At 40.5% G+C, this 24,216-nt stretch overlaps 1 protein-coding gene across 2 annotated transcripts; it reads left to right on the forward strand.

The window, feature by feature from the left end:
- Positions 1-1,483: 1,483 nt before the first annotated feature.
- tfpia (tissue factor pathway inhibitor a) lies at positions 1,484-24,087 on the forward strand. Of its 2 annotated transcripts, none has more exons than XM_028990910.1 (8): positions 1,484-1,683; positions 14,598-14,798; positions 17,255-17,425; positions 18,418-18,477; positions 19,071-19,142; positions 19,513-19,563; positions 21,337-21,516; positions 23,141-24,087. In XM_028990910.1, the coding sequence occupies exons 1-8, from the start codon at positions 1,611-1,613 to the stop codon at positions 23,209-23,211; spliced, it is 879 nt and encodes a 292-aa protein (XP_028846743.1). In that variant the 5' UTR covers positions 1,484-1,610; the 3' UTR covers positions 23,212-24,087. The 2 variants fall into 2 exon arrangements, with proteins under 2 accessions (XP_028846743.1, XP_028846742.1); XM_028990909.1 differs by having other exon boundaries at positions 1,491-1,683; positions 18,415-18,477; positions 23,141-23,466.
- Positions 24,088-24,216: the final 129 nt, after the last annotated feature.

Here is a 24,216-nt window from a genome sequence, read left to right on the forward strand (position 1 = left end):
TCTGCAACAATGCAGTGATGGGGCCACCCTGTGGCGGACTTCAGACTTTAGAGTGACTAACACTGCTGCTTGGGTTTAATTCAACCGAATTTCAAGCGTGGGGTCTACTTTTTTGTGTAAAGTTCCTCCAGGTTCCTCAAATGTCCCATGGGTTAGGTGAAGTGGTGGCTTTAAATTAGCTTTGAGCTCTGCCCCGGTGCTACGGGCTGGATTGGTGCCTCTAGATGGATGGGATAGGCTCTACTGCCCCAGCAACATTATTTTAGAACCGTCCAGAAATCAATATTAATACAAATGGCATCAAATAAGACAGATGCATTCACGTGAAAACCAGCCGGTACGGTGAACTGATACCGTGGTGTGGTGTAATGAGAAAATTGAGAGTACGGGGGTTTCTTTATTCAGTCAGTCTAATTCTTCCGAGAACCTGTTCCCATGTTTCATCTATCTCTGTCACCTTAAACTGGTTCTTTGGGGTGTTCATCATCTACAGTAAAGGCCAAAAGTTTGGACACACCTTCTCATTCAATGTTTTTTTTTATTTTCATGACCATTTACGTTGGTAGATTCTCACTGAAGGCATCAGAACTATGAATGAACACATGTGGAGTTATGTACTTAACAAAAAAAGGTGAAATAACTGAAAACATGTTTTATATTCTAGTTTCTTTGCTCTGATTACTGCTTTGCACACTCTTGGCATTCTCTCGATGAGCTTCAAGAGGTCATCTCCTGAAATGGAGTTCCCAGAGGTGTTTAGCACTTGTTGGCCCCTTTGCCTTCACCCTTTGCAGCTCACCCCAAACCATCTCGACTGGGTTCAGGTCCGGTGACTGTGGAGGTCAGGTCTCCACTTTTTGTTAAGTACATAACTCCACATGTGTTCATTCATAGTTTTGAAGCCTTCAGTGAGAATCTACCAACGTAAATGGTCATGAAAATACAGAAAACACATTGAATGAGAAGGTGTGTCCAAACTTTTGGCCTGTACTGTTTATCTGTGTAAGTCATGTTCTGACTTGCTTAGCATGCCTGTAGTTTGCCGAGCAGTCGATTGATTGAATTTTAAGGATATTAACCAACTCTTGGTGAAGTTTGAACAAAATCACCATGCACAGGAGGTAAATGATTCTTTCAGTATTCGCGTACATCTCCAAAAATATCATTATTCCTTTAGCGTAATTTGCCGCAGGTACAGAGTGGCTCAAATTCTTATCAATTCATTAACAAGGATCAACAACAACAAAAAAAATTAGATACTTTATTAACTTTTTTTTCCTTTTTTTTGCCAAAACATATGGCCTTTTTCACAGACATTCTACTTTTAATGCAAAACTGAATGTGGACGAACATGCTCCCAAGCGTATAATAAACGCATCACACGGGCAATAAAGTGTAATTACGCCGTGACGGACGTCATTAAATCAACACGGTTCCGGCGAAAGTGAGCCGGAAACGCGTGGGGCCGGGCCGCGCATGAATTATTAAAGCCACCCTGAACACACACAAAAAGTTCATAAGCAGCCCACCTCGGTCGGGCGGCGGCGTCTCAACTCGGCTCACTTTAAAAAAAAAAAATACTAATAAAAAAAAAAAGAACAGTAATAATAATGGCTTCTTTCTACCACGGCTTTTCACTGCTTGCACTTTTTCTCGGACATTGCAACTCCCACTTCATCCGAGGTGAGTTTTTCTTCTCTTCGTCTTTGTCGGTGTGTTGAGTAATGGAGCCGCGGTGGCCGCGTCGCTCCTCTCCCCGGGAACCGGGGAGGTTTTTGCGGCGGGGCTCGAACGCGTCGCGTCGCGGCGCCTTTTGTTTTTTTTGGGGTTTTTTTTTTGTTGCTCGGGGCTGCAGCCGCCGCGTGGTCCCCACGAATTTCGGGGCTCCGCGTCGTGGTTACGTCTCCTGAACTAATCAATAACACACATTATGCTAATTAGTAGTTATATATCTATTTTTTTTTTTTTTGGAGATCTCGGGCCTGGAAGATCTTTTCCCCATCGGGAAGGTGTGATGGATTGAAAAAGTTCATATGCAACCACTGACCAAGTCCCCAGGACCAGAAGTTTTTGTTTAATACCCATTAATAAATGAAGCTGTTGCAGCTCTCCTTCTAGGGACTTTTCCACTGTTAGTGGGGATAAAGAGTGGAAAGTTCATGGAAGTTTCAGGAAGTTCATGTCCTTGAGAAACACACCAGAAGAGCGCAACAGTGTCTGTAAACATTAAGTGACTATAACATTTACGGCATTTATCAGACGCCCTTATCCAGAGCGACTTACAATCAGTAGTTACAGGGACAGTCCCCCCCTGGAGACACTCAGGGTTAAGTGTCTTGCTCAGGGACACAATGGTAGTAAGTGGGGTTTGAACCTGTGGTAAGTGTGTTACCCACTAGGCTACTACCACCCCGTTATAACATTGTCTCCTTCTCTCTCTCTCTCTCTCTCTCTCTCTCTCTCTCTCTATCTCAGCTGCCATGTCTGAGATCAGGTGATCCGCACGCTTTCACGGCATTCCTCGCTTTTCCTTTTGTGGGGTACAGGGGGCCGTGGTTTGGGCCAGTAGCCTCTGTGGACAGCTAATCTCCACGAAACACATGTTTACGTACATCCGGAAATGCACATTTTAATATATTGTTGCTATTGCGGGAAAGTTCGTTTTTGTGCTAGATTTTGCGTCAGGGCAGCGTTGGCCTAGGGCATAAGGAAGCGGAACGACATGCGCGAAGGGTTGCGGCTTCAAGTCCCAAACTGCCAATAATTATTTACTTTCTATTTCATATGATTCATTTTTTTGATGATTGTTAGTGTCTGTACCGCATCCGTGATTAGGCCCATCCCCGGAGACCTCCGTCCGGCTTTTGCTTGATTAGGGTCAGGCGATTGTTAACAACTCGTTTATTATTAACAGTATTAACAGTTATCGAAAGGATAGAAGGTTTGAATGTGAAGTGAAGAGGCGTTCTGCGTATTGTGTGTTTGCGTCTCTGCTAGTGTTGGTTAGTGGTCTCAAGGAGAGATTATTTATTTATTTTTTGCGCCAAAGTAGTTCTGCAGATATTCTGAACTTGGATCACCGAGTTCTGGATCTGGTGTAAAGTGCAAAATTAGCACAGGAGAGGTTGTGTCAGGTGAAGTCCAATGGTCTCAGACGTGGTGAGGCCGTGCGTTGTGTGTTAACCTTTCAGAGGAGCTTCACAGTGCAGCACGGTTACCATGACACTGTGAGACGGTGATGTCAGATGCGCCTGGAAAATATCTTCTTCACAGCGGAGGCATTGATCAGTAGCGAACGGGCCAGGCGGCTTTCGTTTTTCCTCCATCTACCTCTCAGTAACACATTTACCACAAGGGTGAAGAATGAATCATTTGAATAAGCATTTTTGATATTTTCTTTGATATACCAGCCTGACCAACTGACACCTGTTGGACATTAATATTGCTTTGTGCAGGTTCCTGCTGTCCAAAGACCGTATTTACAGACTAATGACTACAATGATTAATGGGTTAATGAACAAAATGAAGCAATACCGCTCATTTAAAATAAACATGCATTCAGAAGGAACGCATTGTGGGAAGAATTGCACGTACTTTGTGAGGAGCATGAAGCATGTAGCGTTCAGGTAACGGTATTGGATCAGGGGATTCTGGGGCGGAATGCATCTGCGGGAGGTCGGGGTAAGTAGGTCAGGTAAGGCAACATGACAAAGGACCATAAACCCGGATGGAGATCAAACGCAGTGGGGGGGGGGCTCACGCAGGAAGCATTGTGTATTTCCGAACAGCCGAACCAAAGTCATGACCTCATTCCCATTGAAGCGCCGAGATGCAATTTAGAGCCAGCCATTCAGACGTGATATGCCCAAAATACACACCGAAGACATCATAACCGTAGAACACACCCATCAGCAACTGAGTAAAGGGTTTTGCTCATGTTATTGTCAACAAAGGCGAGATTCCATGGGGTACTCCAGATATTGCGCTATAAAGTGTTGTTGTATTATATTTAATCCGTTCATACAGAAAATGTCAATGACTCGCAAACCTTTTTCCACTACTGTATAAGGGGAGAAATTGAGTCACCGCAACAGGAACCACGTATGAAAAGAATCAGTTCCTTCAAACAAGATAATCACAGAGGAGCTGTCTTAGTCATTAAAAAAAAAGGGGGGGGGTTAATTAGTCATTCATCTTCCATGTGGCCCCTTTACTCTAATGCCTGAGGTTGCATGAAAAAGTGATTACGTGGCATATGGCACATTTCAGAATTTGCCCTGACTGCCATCAGAACATGAGGTTAGGTAGGCCAAAGTGTGTTGGAGGGTGAGCTAGTAGATAATAGAGCTAGTGGCACAGAAACTAAGTTATTTCTTACTGTTTTCTCATCTTTGACCAGTGACTAGTTACATTTGTATATATACAGTACTGGCCAAAAGTTTGGACACACCTTCTCATTCAATGTGTTTTCTTTATTTTCATGACCATTTACATTGGTAGATTCTCACTGTGAAGTTATGTACTTAACAAAAAGTGGAGACCTGGCCTCCACAGTCACCGGACCTGAACCCAATCGAGATGCTTTGGGGTGAGCTGGACCAACAAGTGCTAAACACCTCTGGGAACTCATGTTGGAAAACTCATGACTGTTGGAAGCTCATCGAGAGAATGCCAAGTGTGTGCAAAGCAGTAATCAGAGCAAAGAAACTAGAATATAAAACATGTTTTCACTTATTTCACCTTTTTTTGTTAAGTACATAACTCCACATGTGTTCATTCATAGTTCTGATGCCTTCAGTGAGAATCTACCAACGTAAATGGTCATGAAAATAAAGAAAACACATTGAATGAGAAGGTGTGTCCAAACTTTTGGCCTGTACTGTATTTTTTTTTATATTGTGGCAGTGTGGAAGGTACCAGCTACCAAAACACACAATATTCAATTAGTTCTTATGCTAAATTTTGCATTTAGGGCAGTGGTGGCCTAGCGGTTAAGGAAGCGGAATTGTAGCCGAAGGGTTGCGGGTTCAAATCCCAAACAACCAAGGTGCCACTGACGTCCCCGCGAACAAGGTACCATCCCTTGCTCACTAAGTCTGATGAGTTAAGTGCAAAGTGTTGTGTATCACGATGACAAAAACAATGACAAAACAGATCTGTGAATAAATAGGGGAGTGCATAAAAGAGCACGAAATCGGTTAACTGAGTAATGTTGTAGAAAGACGGCGTGCCCAGGAATAGGCTGGTGGAACAATACATTGATTCAGTGGTGCCAGGTGCAGTATTGGTTCAATATCGCCTCACTGGATGAGTCATCCAAGGAGGGCATGCCTGGACCGCTAAAAGATATCAGAGCTATTGAAATAACACAAGTGGAGGAGCGCTTTCAGGTTTCATTCTGAGAACAGAAGTTCTTAGAATTTCCACTCAGTGGCATGTTGGTGGTTGTGAAGTGATGGTGGGTGTGACCAAAGGTGTATAAATATGAAGAATTCATTAAAGATAACAGCCATGTTGTTTAAAAATAGTTTTTTTTTTTTGTGTGTGTGTGTGTGTGTGTGTATATATATATATATAAAAGCCTTTAATAAAGCATGGCAAACTTGGCAGACGGGCCAAGAAAAGGTATAAAAACACACCCTTGGGTGTTACAATTTTTGTGTTACAGGTCACATGACTAACAGTACCAGTTCCACAAAGGTGCCAATCCACATAATACAATACAAGGGACTTGACCAACAGAAAGTGCTTCAAAACAAAGTATCATGTAGAATGAAAAAGTTATTTCTATAAATAGTAAGTAGTCACAACTTTGCACTTAATACTAAAGCTTGATATAATGTGCCATCGCTTCGCCTTGCTTGTAGTAAAAAAATCAGTTGAATTAATTCCGCATTTGACTGGCTCTGTTGTTACTGAGAAACAGTTGGTTTCTGAAGAGTGGTCTTGTGTGACGAAACACTCCAAAGCAACACTTCGTGACCCTCTGCAGACACTAGTGGCCTAGTGGGTAACACACTCGCCTCTGAACCAGGAGACCCAGGTTCAAATCCCACTTACTACCATTGTGTCCCTGAGCAAGACACTTAACCCTAAGTTGCTCCAGGGAGACTGTCCCTGTAACTACTGACTGTAAGTCGCTCTGGATAAGGGCGTCTGATAAATGCCATAAATGTAATGTAAATGTGAACTTTGACCTCACTATACTGTGGGCGGAGTTAGTCACCTGCCCCTAATCCTGATGCAGAGAGTGTGATGGAACCCCCCCCAGTGGGGTTCTTCCCAGAGTTTCCTCCACTACACACCAACCCAAACCCATTACAAAAATATGCATTGTTTGCCAAGCTCCCGTTAAGACAAAATGGTTGTGTTGTATATTCCTGGACACTCAGAGATTGTTAAGATCTGCTTTTCCTCCATTCCCGCTTCATGTGTGTGTTTTGAAGGGGCAGAAAGAACACTTGCCCGCTGTGATTCTATTGGTCTAGCGAAAATACGTCACTGCAATCTTACCGCAACACCATGAGGTGTTGTTTGTTGTTGGCAGTATAGAAATGGCATGTGATACGTATGGACCTATATTTCAGTTTGTTTACTGAAATATTGAGGTATATTATATTATAATATGTGGTGGGATCCTGAGTGGTGCTCAGTAATGGCATTTGACAGGGAGCATTTATTTAAAAAAATTCAATCAGATTTTTTGCTTTAATCTATGAGTAAACATGGTAGACGCATCCCAAACTAAAGCCAGAGTCAGTCAGTCAGTCCCTGCTGTAAGAAATGAAGACACACCCAAAGTGCAACACCTCCGAAGGATTACTCAGACATCAAGTGACCAAAGTCTACTAACATCACCAGGATGCTGAAGTACTTTGACAGCATGTGTTTTAGTAGCTCGAGCAGCTCTGGAAATTTACTCACTAACAGGAAGTGATGCTTTCTATTTTAGGACTGCACAGGTGCATTTCTAATCTTTCAGTCGCACTAAAATGAATTTCCTGACTTCCTGGGAAACTCCAACTCTATGTAGAAATGGACAAGCTGCGATATCTATGTCAAGTTAAAACATTCTAAAAAATTCTTAAGAAGAGGTGTGATCGTTATTAAATTAATTAAACATGAATTAAAGCTACTTGTACTACACATCCATATCATTATAGTTGGACCTAAACTATATAATGGCTTAGTCATTATTATTAGTATTAGTCATTAGAATGTGATGGTTACTTGATTTTGTACATTGAATAAAATCATTGATTTGATCTGATATATTTGTTCAGAAAATAGCTGAGATTGTGTGAGTGAGGTTTAACAGGTTAATAGAGTTTTACTTTCTAATCTTGGTATAAGCGCACAAAGGGTTAAGGTCATGCCACCGGTTCCGATTTGTAGCACACATGAATACATTCTACACCTAATGGCTGCCATATGTAAACTCGCAGTGTTTCATCACTGTAAAACGTGCACATGCATTACACAAATATGCACAGAATGGATACCGAACATAAAGGTTACAAATTCTTCTTAAGCTGCATACCGAGCTGCATACCAACAGGAAGTGCAGGCTGAAGACTGTGGCGATGACAGTGGACTTCAGGAGACGTCCCTCAACACTGCTCCCCCTCACCATACCAGACAGCCCAGTGTCACACATCTTCAGGTTCCTGGGCACCCAGAACATCTCCTTCATCCTCAAGAAGGCCCAACAGGGGATGTACGTCTTTAGGCAACTGAATAAGTACAGTCCTCCACAGGAGCTGCTGGTCCAGTTCTACGCTGCAGTCATTGAGTCTGTCCTGTGCTCCTCCATCACAGTCTGGTGTAGCCACCAAACAGGACAGGAGTGGACTGCAAAGGACTGTTTCCCTGCCCTCTATCCAGGACCTGTTCTTGTCAAGAAGCAGGAAAAGGGCAGTGAAGGTCATCACAGATCCCTCACACCCTGGACACAGAGTGCTCAATCTGCTTCCAACTGGCAGGCGATATAAAAGCTTGCAGACTAGGACCAGCCGACACAGGAACAGTTTTTTTCCCCTTGACATCACTCTCCTATACAACTGAGCTATTACCAGATCACAATTGCACTTTATGCATGATCTGTATGATCTCAGTAATCTGAAATTTTTGTGTATATAAGATTTGATTATATTGTATATTGTCATTGTTTTATACTGTTGTGCTTTAGAGACTTCATCGGATTCGTTGTATATAGGAATATACTTGGCCAATAAACACAATTCTGATTCTGATTAACGCAACTTGAAATAAGATCAATGTCCTGTTTTATGATTAAAAAAAATCTTTAGCCTTTAAAAGTGTAAAATAGAATTTACTCTAGATCCTTCAGATGATTGACTTGCCCTCAAGTTATGTCAAGTCTTGCACTATTGAGTGACTGAAGGGGCTTTTCTGAACACTCCTGCCTGGTCCCAGAGGAGCTCATCAGTAGACAGTCTGTTCAAGCAGGCTGCCTTCAACACACACACCCCACAGTTTCAGATGGACGTGCAAAATATTTCCAAACCCCTTGAGAATACCCCCTTGACAAGACGTTCATGCCCCAGTCTGCCTTGTCTCAGGGGGGCCAGACTAAATAATTAGACCCCTTTAGGTTTCCATGTCCACCTGTTAATAATGTTATATAATGAAGCTTTCTAATGAAAAACGCACAATAGCTTGAGAAGGCTGTTCTTTTAACAAAGGGCTTCTTAAATCACTTCTGGTCAGAGTCTGGTAACGGTAATTAAACTAGGAAGGAGCTTTTGATATTAATGAAGGAATGAGCGGCCCATTTAAAGGCTGTGGAGATTTCACTGCCATTATGGAAGGTAGATTAAGTTACAGACACGGTCATTAACTGGCTGAGTAAATGATCCCTTCACCAGTAAGGTAACTGTGACCTTTATTGCATTGATGTAAGCTGAAAGAGAGCAAAAAATAACCCCTGCATTGATTGTCCTGGCTATTGAAGGGCTGTTTGTTACGTGAACTTGTCAGAGAAACTCTCCTTCCGGCTGGGATGGCGTGACTTTACATTGATTCAGCAATCACATTGCCTCCATTGGTATTTCATACGGTGAACCAAGTGGCATTCAAGCATGAAAGTGCTTTGGAGGAGCCGAAGTAACACTGTGATAATGAAATGACTGTATCTGAAGCTGACGTTATGAGCATTTGAATGATAAAGTAAGTATTTGCAATCACCGCCTGTTCGAGACAGGTTTGCAGAGGAAACCTTTTAAAATCAGAATGCAAATGGGTTTTAAACACATTCCTGATGTATATGTATTGATGAGCATTTCTGTTTCATTGCCGTGTACCTTATATATTAGTGAAACAATATCTTATTGTTTTCTTTTATCTGGTGATATTAGCCTGTATTATAATCAATCATTTGAAGTTTGCCCTTCATGGGTATGAGGAAGGTTACTGAAGGACACAGTTCTAATGTCAAGTGTGTGTGGGGGGGATGATGATCTGGCACTATGGAGAAAACAAGAAAATAAAAATTAAGACAATGTTATGATTGAAGATATAAAAGAGAAGCTTTTTTCACTTTGAAAAGCAAACAGGTCCACACAGTAGTACAGAGATGTGAATACCAATGTTTTCTTAAGGCCTAATTATATGAATATAAATCAGTCACACATATAAGGCATTGTTTTACATTAAAATTGTGTTCATGTGTGATTGGAATATAGATGTTAATGTATGTCATGATAAAAATTATAAAAAATTATAAATAAAATTCTGAAAGTAAGAACTTCAGTATGAGTATGGACTATGAGCATAGTTTTTGTGCAACAAAATTTAGCTTTTTTCTCGTAGTTGTGCTGCTGGGCTCCGAGCCTGCACCAATCAGTCTGGCAAAAGGGCTCTAATCTTGGACAACTGCTGCTGATTAGGCGTCCATGATTAGGGCCCTGTTATAAAAAGGAGAATGCAGCAGGAATGGACGGTTTAAGTTTCTCTTATGTTTCCTTTCGGCCACCACACCTGGTTTTTGTTGTTGTCTTTAATAAATCCCTTTACCTAAGATGTCCCGATCATGCGCGTCATTCCCCTTTATGCCCTCAGTCGTGACTGTAGTAAAACATACTAAAATACTGTAGTAAAGGAAGTAATCTGCCATACCTAATATTTTAGACTTGAATAAACCAAACAAACCTGTAGCGTTATAGTTATACTAAGTAAAAAAAAAATTAAGCATAATTAAGCTTAAATTAGAGCAAACTAATATTTAACTACTGAAATGAGAAAAAAAATATTAAGCGAACAACAGCTATGGCTTACTTTTCTCGGTGTACATACAGTACAGCCAAAAGTTTGGACACAACTTCTCATTCAATGTGTTTTCTTTATTTTGATAACCATTTACATTGGTAGATTCTCACTGAATGCATCAAAACTATGAATGAACACATGTGGAGTTATGTTCTTAACAAAAAAAGGTGAAATAACTGAAAACATGTTTTATATTCTAGTTTCTTCAAAATAGCCACCCTTTGCAGTTGCACACTCTTGGCATTCTCTCGATGAGATTCAGGTGTTTAGCACTTGTTGGCCCCTTTGCCTTCACTCTGCGGTCCAGCTCACCCCAAACCATCTCGACTGGGTTCAGGTCCGGTGACTGTGGAGGCCAGGTCTTCACTTTTTGTTAAGTACATAACTCCACATGTGTTCATTCATAGTTTTGATGCCTTCAGTGAGAATCTACCAATGTAAATGGTCATGAAAATACAGAAAACACATTGAATGAGAAGGTGTGGCCTGTACTGTACATAAAAAGATTAGAAATGAAATCGCTCGTGGAGAACACCCGCAAGTGCTATGATTCAACGTTATTGGGAAAAGTGAACCCAGTTTATGCACGCTTGAAAGAGTGTGGTTTTATGACATATGCATACTTTTTTTCTCCACCACTGCTAGATTATATTTATGTTAATTTTATGTCCACTTAAGACTTAAGCCATGTTGTACAACCAAATGTTGACCATGCATTGAATCGAAGAGTAGCTTTCGACGCATTTGTGGAGGTGAATGTGAAAAATTTGGTGAACTGGATTATTTTGTTTGCTGAAGCCTGGACTGCAACATACAGATAATAGCGTGAGAAGGACTTTCCTGTTCGTGGGTTTGCAAGGGTTTTTGCACTAGAAGGATTTTCTTGTCTCTCCCTTGTTGCTATCATCGAAGACCGGCGGAGAACAAAGTTCAGACTCCTTGGAGACAGCAGATAATCAGACTGTGGGGAGACGGGGGATTTTGCAGGCGAAGTCAACGCGAAACTCTGAAGCAGCACTGATAAACACCCTCCTTTCAGCATCACATGAACCCAATAAACTGCAGGAGACAGAACAACAAACAGAGTAAATGGGAGTTCAGCGTTGTATATTTAGAGGGCTTCATAGAAAACGATGGGAGTCAAGAGCCATGGCCCTGTTTTAAGGGAAAACTGTGTATGTGTGTGTGTTTTATGGTTGGCCCAGTCGGAGCTCCAATAACAAGTTAACCCCTGCTGATCCACTTTCAACCCCCACAGCGTGTCTCAATGAAGATAAATCCAAACTCGCCTTACCCAGTAAACGTTACATTCAGTTAAGAAAGTCCTTTTATTTTTCTGCCCAACATTCTTTCATTCCATTGAATGGTAAAAAAACATGGATTTCACTTAGCCATGTGGTCAGCATTTGGCAGACACTCTTATCCAGAGTGTCTTACGTAAATGCTTTAAAATGACCATCATTTGGTTCACTAGGATCCAATCTATAAATACCATTATCTTTATAACTCAGAACCCAATCCTTTATTTCTTTTTTAAATACTAAAGAGAAGAATCCTCTTGGCCGAGTACACTGCATTTGATCTCTTTTCTTGTCTTTCCAATTCCATTTCCTTTCAACCATTTAAACTGTATATATGTGTGCCATTGTATCTCGCTACGGTATCGCAAGTGGGCATGATGATATGAAGCACCTTTATTTTAGGCCAGGGCTTCTAAACTGGGCAAAGACCCTTGATCCATCCATGCTAGAAATGTGAAAAAAAACCTGGGTTCCCAGTGTATGATGTAAACTGTTGTTCCAACATGCGTCATTTGTCAGAAGACTAATCGAGTTAAACATTGGCAGGTTTTGTCGTAAGGCTTCAGTTGATGTTTTACTATCAACAATCCTTTAAAAAGGTCACATTTAAGGTCACACTTGGTGTTTGTGACCTTATCTAGCTGTTCTCTGATCAAGGCACTGGGCTTACGTGACTCAAGTGGACAGGACCAGAGCTCTTGCCCACAGATCAGTCCTCTTTTTGTTCTTTTTTCACTCACCAAATGAATAAATGCCTGTTTGTTTTGTCAGACTGTAGATCTGCTTGTGCAATTAATAGTTTCATTGACATGTTGGTACTACATGGACATAACTCAAATGCGTTTATTACTTAATTAGTGTAATGTTTAATTATGGTTTTATGACTGTAGATGCGTTTGTTCACAGACTCTTTTTTTACATTTTTTTTATATGTGTAAAATGAGCTACGTGTAATGCTTAGACTGTCATCGTGTCTGGACGTGGGCTGTACCTGGGAGGACTTGCCCATGTTCTTCATCAACAATAACCTTGGCATTGAATCAGGGTTGGGTAATTCAGGACATTATCAAAAAAGAGAGAGAGAGAGAGAGAGAGAGAGAGAAAGCTGCCTGCAGAAATCCGTGCAGCACCCTGCCCATTCCTCTCTGATAGAATGAGGAGCTTTAACTAGGCTTGTTCTTGGGTATTGTACGGACATGCTTTTCTTGCATCCGTTGTTGGATAATAAATAGGCAAAAACAAGACAGCAGTTTGGAGTTTTATGCACAGCGCAGTGTATCTGCTACCTGAGTCAGTAAGACTTTTTAAATCACATTTTGTATTCTTATTAGATACAAAGTCAGGGAAGCATCCTGGGAAGACAAACGTCCAAAATATCTGCCTGATTTTGTAAACCATCTGAGTTTATACATCCAGAGCAACAAAATATAACCCTAGTACACATATACAGACAGTAAATATTCATGATATTATGTTATGGGGAACTATTTTTGAACTGGCAATAAGCGCAGTGCTAAATATGGGTCTTGTTCACTAGTGTAAGAATAAAAATTTGTTCTGGTGATTTAAATGGATAAAACCAGAAAGAAACGTGATATTTTTTATGATCTTTGTGCATGTGATGAATTGACAGTTGCGATTTAAATCATCCAGGTAAAAGCAGTTAAAATCAGGCTGCTCCCATTTTATAAAAGCCTCTTTAAAGCCTCTTTGGGTGACAAAGACAGAACAGAAAATGTCGATATTGTCTCTTCAAGATACAGATACCATTTACTAGTTGATGATTACGCTAGTGAACAAGCTCCATGCTTTGTGCATGGTGCTGCGCTTCGTGCCAGTTTGAAAATAGTGAAAAATAGTGAAAGTTTGCATTTCACTGGGAGCCAACGGACAAATGCAGCTTGTAAATTTTGTTCCCGCTGTGAAATTTCCGTCTGGATGACTGCTTATCTGCCTGGGCCGAGGAATGTCAATAAAAATATATCAGATGCTGTAGTCTGAAAAAAAAAAAAGCTCTAGGAGTAGTCAGTGTGCCGCTGGTATTGCGTTAAGGCTCACACCGCCTGCGTCCATGGAGGAGGCACCGGCCCAGAATTCCATGGCTCTGCTCTGTACTGCCCGGAAGGTGGAGAGATAGGGACGTGCCTGTGACTCATGACCTATCGCGCCTCACCACATGGTGGGCTGTGGGGCCGGTAGCAGATGCAGGAGGTGAATATCAGCGTGCTGAAGGCTAAGCGATCTACCATCTGGCTGGGGGCTGTCACTCAAGATCTTCTAGACCATGTACCAGGCTGCCCTGTCCCCCACTGACAAAGATCAGGCTCCTCGCAGTGTGTACAAAAGCTGCCCTACTGTTGCAGCAGGATGGTCCCAATTTGGCTTATGCTGTCATCTTTTTATACCTTACTTCCCCACATTATGCTTTTGCGGTCCTGTGAAGGGGGAGTTGATGTATTTAAGGAACATGTTTTCCTTATACTATGTTAGGCAAAGTGCATGGGGGATGGTCACTAGTGTCATCAGGGCATTAAAAAAGTATTGACATGCTATTCAGCGTGCTGTTTGCAAGTGATTAGTTCCAAACCCCAGAACATGTACCTTTTTTATGATATTGTGATATTTTATGATAAGGAGGAGTTCATAGAGATGATTGACCGGTTTCACCATGCATCCATGTTCTACTTTTTCCCTTTGTGTATGGCTATGTTGGGGTTTATATATAAATATAAATATAGACTTACGATCATAAAGAAGAATTTTGTTGATTGTGTGATATTTATGATAAAAATGTAGAATTTTGTTTTGCTGATTAGTTGCATGTCTGTGCATGTGATCATCTATAAGCTGGTGGAGGTCATTAATTTATTTGCTCTTCAATACCACAGACAATTATGACAAAATGCCCAGGATGAAGCCAGCAGGGAACCCAGATGAGCTTGGAATGTTTGTAGATATTCTCTGTGCGGCACAATAATGACTTTGACTCACCCCCACTCCCTCCCCCAGACGGAGGGCCGCCTCCACTCCGGCTTTTCCATCACTCATGCGCCCTGAAGAAGGACGAAGGGCCCTGCAAGGCAATAAAGGAGAGCTTCTACTTCAACATTGACACAGGCCACTGCGAGAGCTTTGAATACGGCGGTTGTCAAGGCAATGCAAACAATTTTGAGACCTTGGAGAAATGTGAAGAAATGTGTGTTGTTAAAGGTGAGTTAGTTTCATGCAAAATTTATGCAGTATTACTAGATGACAGATTTTAAAGCAAAAGAAAAATAACAACAACAAAGAATGCAGTCCATTTTACATTCTGACTGTGGGATCCTGTCAGAATAAAATTTCACAAGCCAACCTTTACACTGCGTGTTGTCAGAAGCTTCTCCACACCCTGCAATCAGATAGTAAATGTACCGTAAAAGCTGAACTTGAGCAAGTGCTGGACTGAATGCTATTTGCCGTTGATCTTGCCGCAATTACACACTGCCCATTCCAGAACACTTCTCGTGCTACCCTGTATACAAACACGCAAGCGTAGGTTATTTGTGCAAATGGAATAGATTGTACGTGGATGATGTCAACATTCCAGATTATTTGACCATTTTATTACGCTATTACAATTCACATAGCTGGAGGAAATGCCTTTAGACAGGAAAACCTGAATTATGTAAAGCAGTGAGGTGAGGTGACACATACCTCATTACCCCATCCGGTCAGTGAGTCACACAGGCCCCGCCTTTCCCGCCATCCCAAGCTCCTCCCACAGGTTCCCACAATAACTGAAAAAGATGTCCCGTAACTAGACTCCTAGACTCTCTTTTTTTTTTTCTTCAAACAAAACGTGTTGTCAGACTTTAATGAAGGAGGTCCAAGCACTTTGTTCAGCTTTGGAAAGTAAAGTGCTGCTCTGTAGGGTATCCGGCCCAAGTTGAATTCTTTGGAAAGGTCACTCAGGAGCCCCCATTGAAGGGTAGAAACCATGAGAGCAATGAAGTGAAGGAGAGAAAGCACCCAGTGCTTAATATTTTACCCTCTTTGCCTTTCAAATTTTGCAGTTAAATTTTCACATTCCTTATAATAAAAAATAAATCAATATATTAATCACATTAAATTAATCATGATCTGGACCCTTCTTCTTTAAAATGTACTGTTTTTTTTTTATGTCTGCTTTAATTTTTAGACATTTTCCCCAACTTGTGCAGCAGCATTTATTTATTTATATATGCTTTTTTTTTTTTACCTTGACCCTGTAATGAAAAAGGATATGCTTTTGGATCCAAAAGGCCATCCTAAGACAGAGAGTGCTTACTGCAGCCTTTTCACAAGCCAAATGATGCAAAACACATTACCTGGCGAGTCAGCAGCTCATCACCAGCCAATGTATCCGGAGAGCCATTTCTTCCCTTTAGCTGTTACTAATCAAAGTAGGTCGGAAAATTAAAAGCCGTAGACAAGGGCAGAGAGGTTTCGGCGGCCTGCAGTCTCGAAATGGCCCGAAAGGGAACGTTCATCTGATCTAAGGTGGGACGTCTCCCTCTAGTGTTTGAGTCTCAATACAGCAGGTGATTTTGGAACAATGTGTTTTGTCTGATGGCATGTGTGTGTCATGCACATACTTCCTCAAAGCACTCCTGGGAAAATTGCCTTCCATGTTTACGGACGTTTTTTGATGAAATCCTGAACATTGGGGGTTGGACAAGAAAACAGACATAACCTTGAGCAAGAAGTACGCCCCAAACCTAGACAGTGATTTATCGCAAAGAGGCGTGGATGGGAGGAAATGCACCATCAAAATTCAATTCTTCCTTTCATGTGACACTTGAAGGAGTTGCTCTGCCCGCAGCATTCATTTGGCCCAAGTAGCGCTGAAGAAGTGCAGTATTGACTGGTCTGACCTTCCACTTCAGAAGCATCTCCAGGTTTACCCATAAACCAGTAATCTTATCAGTAATAAGCCGATACTCTTCACCAACGCACAGAACATTTCAGGCTATATATATAGAATGACACACAAAGGGAAGAAATGCTGCCATTGCCTTTATTATTTCCTCTTTACCGATGGGATTAGACATGCCAGGGAAAATAATATATAGCCACTTAAGGAAATTTTAATTAACGTCTATAAATAAATTCAGTATCTCGGCGTATAAGTGGTGCTGGGATATTAACTGATTTTATCCTGGTCCCTGTCCAGTCGCTTATCAGCTATGTGCAGCCCATGTCTGGAGCTTCCTTTAAATAAAATTAACCACTGTTGTTGTGTGTGTAGCCCTCGGCCAAGGTGAGTATTCACAGGAACTCAGTATTGACTTTCCCAACCAGAACTCCAGAGGATTCATTCAATTTATATTGTACGTTGTCTGAGTAAAGCGAATGACGTGTGCTCTCTGTGCCCTGAAAGATTCAAGCCACGACCCTGTTCCAAAAAGCTATATTTCTGCTGCACATACATACCAGAACCTTACATTCACACTGAACTCAAGATCAGGTAAAGCATAAGTGAGGTTTATAGCATTATATCACTAATTTCACATAATTTTTTTACTGTTATTATCATAAATGTCTCAAAATTGCAAAAAGTGAAAAACTAATAATAATAGTGTGTGTCTTTGATAAATTGTTTTGGTGTGTGTCTCTCTCTTTCTCTCTTTCTTTTTGCCGTTGGGAAGAAAACAAGAGTCCATGCCATCTAGAAGATGAACCGGGGCCCTGCAGAGGGTTGGTTCCCCGCTATTACTTTGACAGTAAGAGCCAAGAGTGCAAGAAATTCTTCTATGGAGGCTGCTTCGGGAATGCCAACAACTTCAAGACGATAAAACAGTGCCAAGATAAATGCCAGCGTATGTACGTCACGGCTTTGTGCCTGCTCAGTCACTAGAAAATCGCCTCTGCACTCACACATTCCCGTCCTCGTACAGTCCCATATCTCACAACCAGCGCCTTTCCCAGCTCCCGGAGTCCCGGGATGTGAGTCCGATGTTTGACGTGCTGATTTATGTTAAGATGCGTTTGTACTAGCTTGGAATTTGCAGTCCGTTCCACTCAGTAACAAGGACGGGAAATAGAATCTTGTAAGGTAGAACTTTTTTTCTGCACTGTTGTCTACTTACTGTGAAGCCAAAAGGAAAGAAATGAGTTTGTCTTGAATGCAGACTGTCCCTAATTATCATACCAGAAATAATCATGTTAATTCCAATGAACAATATCAGTAATGCCTTGAGGGGCTTGGTGTAAGATACTTAATTACCTCCAGTCCAGAAATTTTTTATTCACTACTGACTTGTTTAAACATGCAAACATGCAAATGTACTGTTCCAAATTTCAATATGAAAATGTAATGCACTAAAGTTATCAAAAGCCAATTATCATGTGCATTTCATCCTAATTATAGTCATAATTATACTAAAGTACTTTTAGTCTTCTGGTACATGATTGCCTCTGGCAATAATGATGGTGAAAATACCCTGAACATAACCTTCCCAAATGCCTGTAGCTGTCACAGATGCTTACAATGTTGAAAGCATAAAGCCTGCTAGAGTTATCTCAAAAATAGACATCAAATTATTAAAAATATATAATAGGAAAATTTTAGTCACATTTGAAATTGAGATACAGATGGAGTGGCATACTTTTATTCTGCTGTTTAACTGGATGACAACAAGGCCTAGCTATTAAAGACAATAATAAACACACTGAATATGTAAAAAAAAATAACGACGGCAGCTATCATACATGCAATTCTGATGCAGTCTGGGGCAAAAGGCTTGATAATAGTTTAATAACAATAGGAAAATAACTTAAAAGCCATCTTTTCTCTCAATACTCTCAGCAGGAACAAATGGGCATATCGAGAAAGCAAGTCAACTGGATGAAGATGCGCATATTTTAACAGGTACATTGACATTTATTCACTTCTTCTAACACCTTACCACTACAGGAATAAATACTTAATATACCGCGTTTAATGTGTTTTTTTCTCATTGCAGTAGGTAAAACATATTATTTTGCTCATTTAAACTAAGCTCTCTCATTTATGCTTATGAGTAAAATGTTTTTTTACTATAAGGCTACCGAGAGCAGGTTTGTTTGCTTTAGTCACAATAAGGCAATGCTAAACTATTAGGTTTGATTAAATTATTCAATTTGAGCCAGTGTTTTACTTTTTCAGTGCAGGAACTAGATGGAATAAATATTTATACTAATATTAGAATATATTGATTAGTGTTTTTTTCTATTACATACATTTGTTTCAGTTGTAAGATGACGTTTTTTTGCGGGGACAGTAATAGTGGAGTGCAAGGTACTGACAAATATATTAAACATATACATATGTATTGATGTTGGCATCATGTTAATCGGCAGAAGCAGCGCAGGACTATAGATTTATTACTGGCCATGCTAATGAGTGTATCCAGTGTGCCGCTGTTGCGTAGGCCTCAGCAGAAGCACTGCTCATAGCTGACTCCTTTCTCCATACCTCACAAGCACACAGAGTCATGGTGGAGCCAAATGTGGAGAAACCCACGCAACCCAGTGAAGAAGCACACGTTCTACCAGGTACGGCCATTTGAAAAAGGGTTATTGTTTTTTATTTGAATGAAATGCCTTTTTATTTGATTTTAAATATATTGTGAAGATGCATCGGTCAGTCTGACCTTCATCAGAAATTCTGGTAGTTTTCCAGATTTCTTTAACATCTGTATTCCACCTGGATCAGTAGCTGGCACATCAGCGACATATGACAGAAAAAAAAAAAGAAAGGCCAGAATGATTGTTCACTTAACTTTAGATTTCAGTGTCCCCAGTTATATACTATATATCCTAGTGAGAACCTCCTGTTGGATTATAGACTGTTCATTTGTAAGAGTATTATAGTCAGAAAACATCTGTTACTGCAGTTAAAATGAACTAATATAATTATTTCCAGATGATTCTGCAAAAGGCTCCCATGCGGTGGCAGAGAGACAGGAGTCTTCAGGTAGGTTTTTTTTTTCTTTGGTTTTTACACCAGACCTCATTTGATTTATTTGAGTGCTTCTCCTAATTTAATGAGGTGAGGCATATTGCACGCTCAGCTTGCCTGTGGATTGGAGGTCGGGGGCCGCGCTGCAGCCATCATTCCTCCTTCCCTTCCCTCATTCATCTGACAGTGATGCACAGCATTCACTGAGTGTGACTGTCAGCCACGGGGAAACCAGGGAGAGTGTAGAGTGTAGAGGAGATGTAGAGATTGCCTCAGCACCAGGGGGGTGAAGAGGAGGAGTAAAGTGAGGGTTTTCTGCAAATACTTATGTGACTGTTTCTCAGTTTAGCATTATAAAATTAATCAAGTTAATTAAATTAATAATCAATTAATCATTAATCAAGAAAATATACAGTGCATTAACAGTGGAGCTGTTGTGTCATGTCACATTTATATGTAGAGCTGTCACACCTGCAAGTGCAAAGGGGAAGGTAGTACAGAAGTGGGACATGGAAACACAAAAGAACACGGCACGAGGGCCAAAAACAGGGGAAACGAGGGAAAACATAAACTTAAAGGCAGGAACTCAAAACAAACACAATAGATAAGTTAAGGGTGTCCACATCAATGTAGCTGCAATGTCTGGGTTTTATGGAGTCCTGATCCATTAAGCCAAATTGGTGTAGGCTGGGATGGATCAGGACTCCATGATCAGGTGTATGGGCCCGAAGTTCTTAATGACACTTGAAGTGCTTTCAAGTCAAATATATTAATTCCTTACATGAATAACATTATAAGAATGTGAACATATTAAAATCTACAGTCAATAGGAATAATGATCGGCTGTGTGGTGGCGCAGCGGTTAGCTGCTTAGCTGGTTGTGAGTTTGAATCCAGGCTCGGACCTTGTGTGGGTGGACCTTGCTTACTCTCCCCATGTTGGTGCAGGTTCCTACGGGTTCTCCGGTTTCCTCCAGCCATCCAAAGGTTGTTTTTTTTTTAACTAGATCAGGGGATGGCAACATTTAACACTTGGTCCTGGTTTCCACAAAAGAGAAAGCACCGGTAGCCGCAAATTCCGTTTGACATAAAATGAAGATCACACTGCATACATTCTTTTATGCTATGTATAAAAATAGGATAGTGTGTTGCTTGTGAAATTTAATTTATGCCAAAAATAGTTTTTCAACCCATCCAGACATGTTCGGGGAAAAGAGGCGGTCTGGTCACCGCTATGCTAACGCTAGCCAACTTATGAACTTAATGTCAACACATGAAAATCAATCACTGAAATATTGCAAACAACAGGTTTCAGATGTTGAAACGCTGCTCTTTTTGAACTAAGTGATGACCAGCTCTAGTGGGGGTGGACAATCAGATTTCAAGGCATCAACAAGCTTGATAAATGCACGGTGCTTTGGCAGGCATATGTGCATGTACGGCATTTGTGACGTAATTTGAGCGACAAAAATTGCCATTTAATGTTGAACTAAAAAAATAACTATTAATTAATAATTAAAAAAATATTAGTTATTTTCCAACACCACAGGGAACCGCGGTGTAAGGATGAAAGATGAATCCTGCACCCTGCAGAATGTGAACCGTTGACTCGAAATTGTTTGTTGGTACGAGTGAAGGGGGTGTGTGCCCTGCGGCGGGCTGCCGCCCTGCCCCGGGGGAGTCCCCATCCTGCACCCAGTGTCATGGGATTTCCTCTGGCAGCTGCCAACGTGAGTAGGACTTGATTGTTAAATGATTATTGCTAAATGGCCTACTTTTTCTTCTCCAGACACCTTCCTCCCGGAGATTTGCTTGCACCCGATTAACCGGGGCACCTGTGATGGTACGGAGAGGAGATACGTTTTCAATGCCAAGACAAAGAGATGCCAGTTGATCCGCTACACCGGCTGTGGAGGCAACAGCAACAACTTTGTCCTCAAACGACACTGCATGAAAATGTGCATGAAAGGTATGAAGCGGCAAAGCAAGAAAGGTCAGTTTTATAAGTGTTCCGTCAAAACAGCATGTAAGACAATAGTCAAGAAACAATACACAGGAAGCACGACTAGGTGTAGCTCTGATTCTGAAAGGTCAAAATAGTGAGCTGAGCAGGTTCTAGGCTAATGTATATTTATAATAACCTTCCTTGACGGCAAAAGCTGATATTACAGAGCACTTTCAATGGGAATCAAGCTTAATTTATAACAACATACATGTTTGAACACTGACAATTTATAACAATATAATATGAATATTCAAACCAAATCAAGGACCAACTTTTGGCTTGCTATGGGGTACCTATATCATGTAAATTGCTGAATTTTACTTGGAGGCTCTACAGCTTCATGTAGGGCCCTATGAAAGCTTTTATTTTTTCCTAAATTAATTTTTTTCTATTTTAATTGTTCTGAATTACACATTTTCTTATTTATTTTACATCTTAAAACTATGTAATGGGGGCGAAAAAAAGAGCAAATTCAATATGACAAATCACATTTAATCACTGTTTAACAACAGCTTTTGTAAACCATTTACATGTAAATAGTATGTGCAATATATGTAAATAATTTCATGCAAAGATTTTTTACACAATATTACACATAGGAAGAATGTTGTAAAATACAAGTTCTTCACATTTGAAATCAACAAAAATACGTAACAAATAAATAAACATCAGGGAGACCTGGAATACAAAAAAAGTTGTGCCCACTTGCATTATGAACTGGAACCATGATAATAAAACCAGCGTATTCATAATTTGAATCAGCTGATTTGTTTGCATGATGAAGAGTTTGCCTGTCCGCGTGTTTACATCGTGTTGGTGTGTGTGAAAGCCCCGCCTCAACCGGAAACACGTGTAGTTACAACCGATTCTGTCCTTGTTATGTTCTTGGTAGGCCACCAGCCCCCTAGAGTTGAGGCATAAAGAACAACCCTTGTATCAAATGACAACATTTATGGTTAAAAAGTTTGGTTGTTAAGTGTGTTGAGTTTGAGCTATTAAGATAAAAAGAACTGTTCTGTTTCAGACTGATAATAATACAGAATCTTGGTGCATGAGGGTCATTACATTTGCATCAGTCTAAACTGTATTCAGAAATGCAGCCAGTCGCCAGAAGTGCATGTTTCTGTATGCCGACATACACAGCGTTACACTGAGGATGGGGGTGTCAATGGGACAGGGTCAGTCATGTAATATGATGAATATGTTATCCCGCTGCTATCACTCTTCCCTCAACTGGCACAGTTTTTGTCTAGGTTTGGCAATTTATGGCTTCATGGTTCTTTAAATTGTTTTGTCGTGTTTGAGGCTGATCATTCTGGGTGCCGCTTGAAGTCCTACGTGCTTTCTAAATTGGATGTGAAACCCCCAAATAGCAAAGTGCTTCCAATGACAAATTCCTGATTTCGGCTCCTTTTTCATGATGGGTTTGCGTTATTTTACGTGTGCGTAATCAAGCAGTTTGGCTGACTAAAGCCTTTCAGTGCAGGTATTTCAGGTACAGACTTCAAAACAGCTCCATTGTAGCAGTGAAGATGGGGGTAACCACGAAATGCTATTTATCAGTCTTGGAAACCTTTTGTTTCCCCAGATCACCATGGAAAGAAGTACATGCGAATCAAGAAGAAGAACACTGGAAGCATCCTGTTCAGATCATTCTAAATCCCGATTTAACGCAGTATCAGCACTGAGCAAAGTGTATTTATATCATTCTACCTGTCTTCTGTAACCTTCTACAGTACATCATCATATTACTTTCTTGTACATGTTTGTATTCATGTTTGTATTTTTGGAACATGATGTATTTTTATGATATAGTTGGTGTTCGGGAAGGTTTTATAATCAGGTAAACCTATATGATTTGCACCTTTTTGTTATGTATTTTAAGAAGCTGCTTATAAAGTGCAGTGAAAGTTATCGACACTTTGAATAATTCTTACTTTTTGTAGACTGTACGTGACTCTTCTTCTTTTCTTTTTTTTTTAAAACCGGGGACCTGGTTTTCATCGTGTTCACTAATGTCACATCACTGTATTCCCTAAGGTCACATTACAGAAAATGTAGAAACCACTGATCGCTAGTGAATGGCACACCTAAAACACAAAATTCTATAAGAATTTTAAACAAAGTTTAAAGTGATCGACAGCTCTAACACACCCTTCTTCAGTCAGGACGATTTAATCCTGCTCACGTGTGCACACTGCTTCAGTTCTTCACGATGGATTTCCACTATTTTATAAAATGCAATGTAACGAATCTTAAGCTCCATTTCTTTCTTTCTTTCTTTCTTTCTTTCTTTCTTTCTTTCTTTCTTTCATTCATTCATTCATTCATTCATTCATTCATTCATTCTTTCTTTCTTTCTTTCTTTCTTTCTTTCTTTCTTTCTTTCTTTCTTTCTTTCTTTCTATCTTTCTATCTTTCTTTCTTTCACAGTGCATCTGCCGTGCTCTGTCCTGTTTGACCCAAATGCAAGTTATACTTGTGTATGTTTCTGAATATCTTGTACTTTGAAATAAACGTGTTTTTTCCACTTAATTAATAACATTTAGTATTTTTTGCGAAATACATGAAGGTCCGGGCGTGTACGGCAGGTGGCGGTGTTGCTCACCTTTTTTTTCACTTTCATTGGACCCGCACGATTTTAAATTTTCACAGCGTTTGATT

Source organism: Denticeps clupeoides, chromosome 9 (assembly GCF_900700375.1).
Source record: "Denticeps clupeoides chromosome 9, fDenClu1.1, whole genome shotgun sequence".
NCBI lineage: Eukaryota > Metazoa > Chordata > Actinopteri > Clupeiformes > Denticipitidae > Denticeps > Denticeps clupeoides.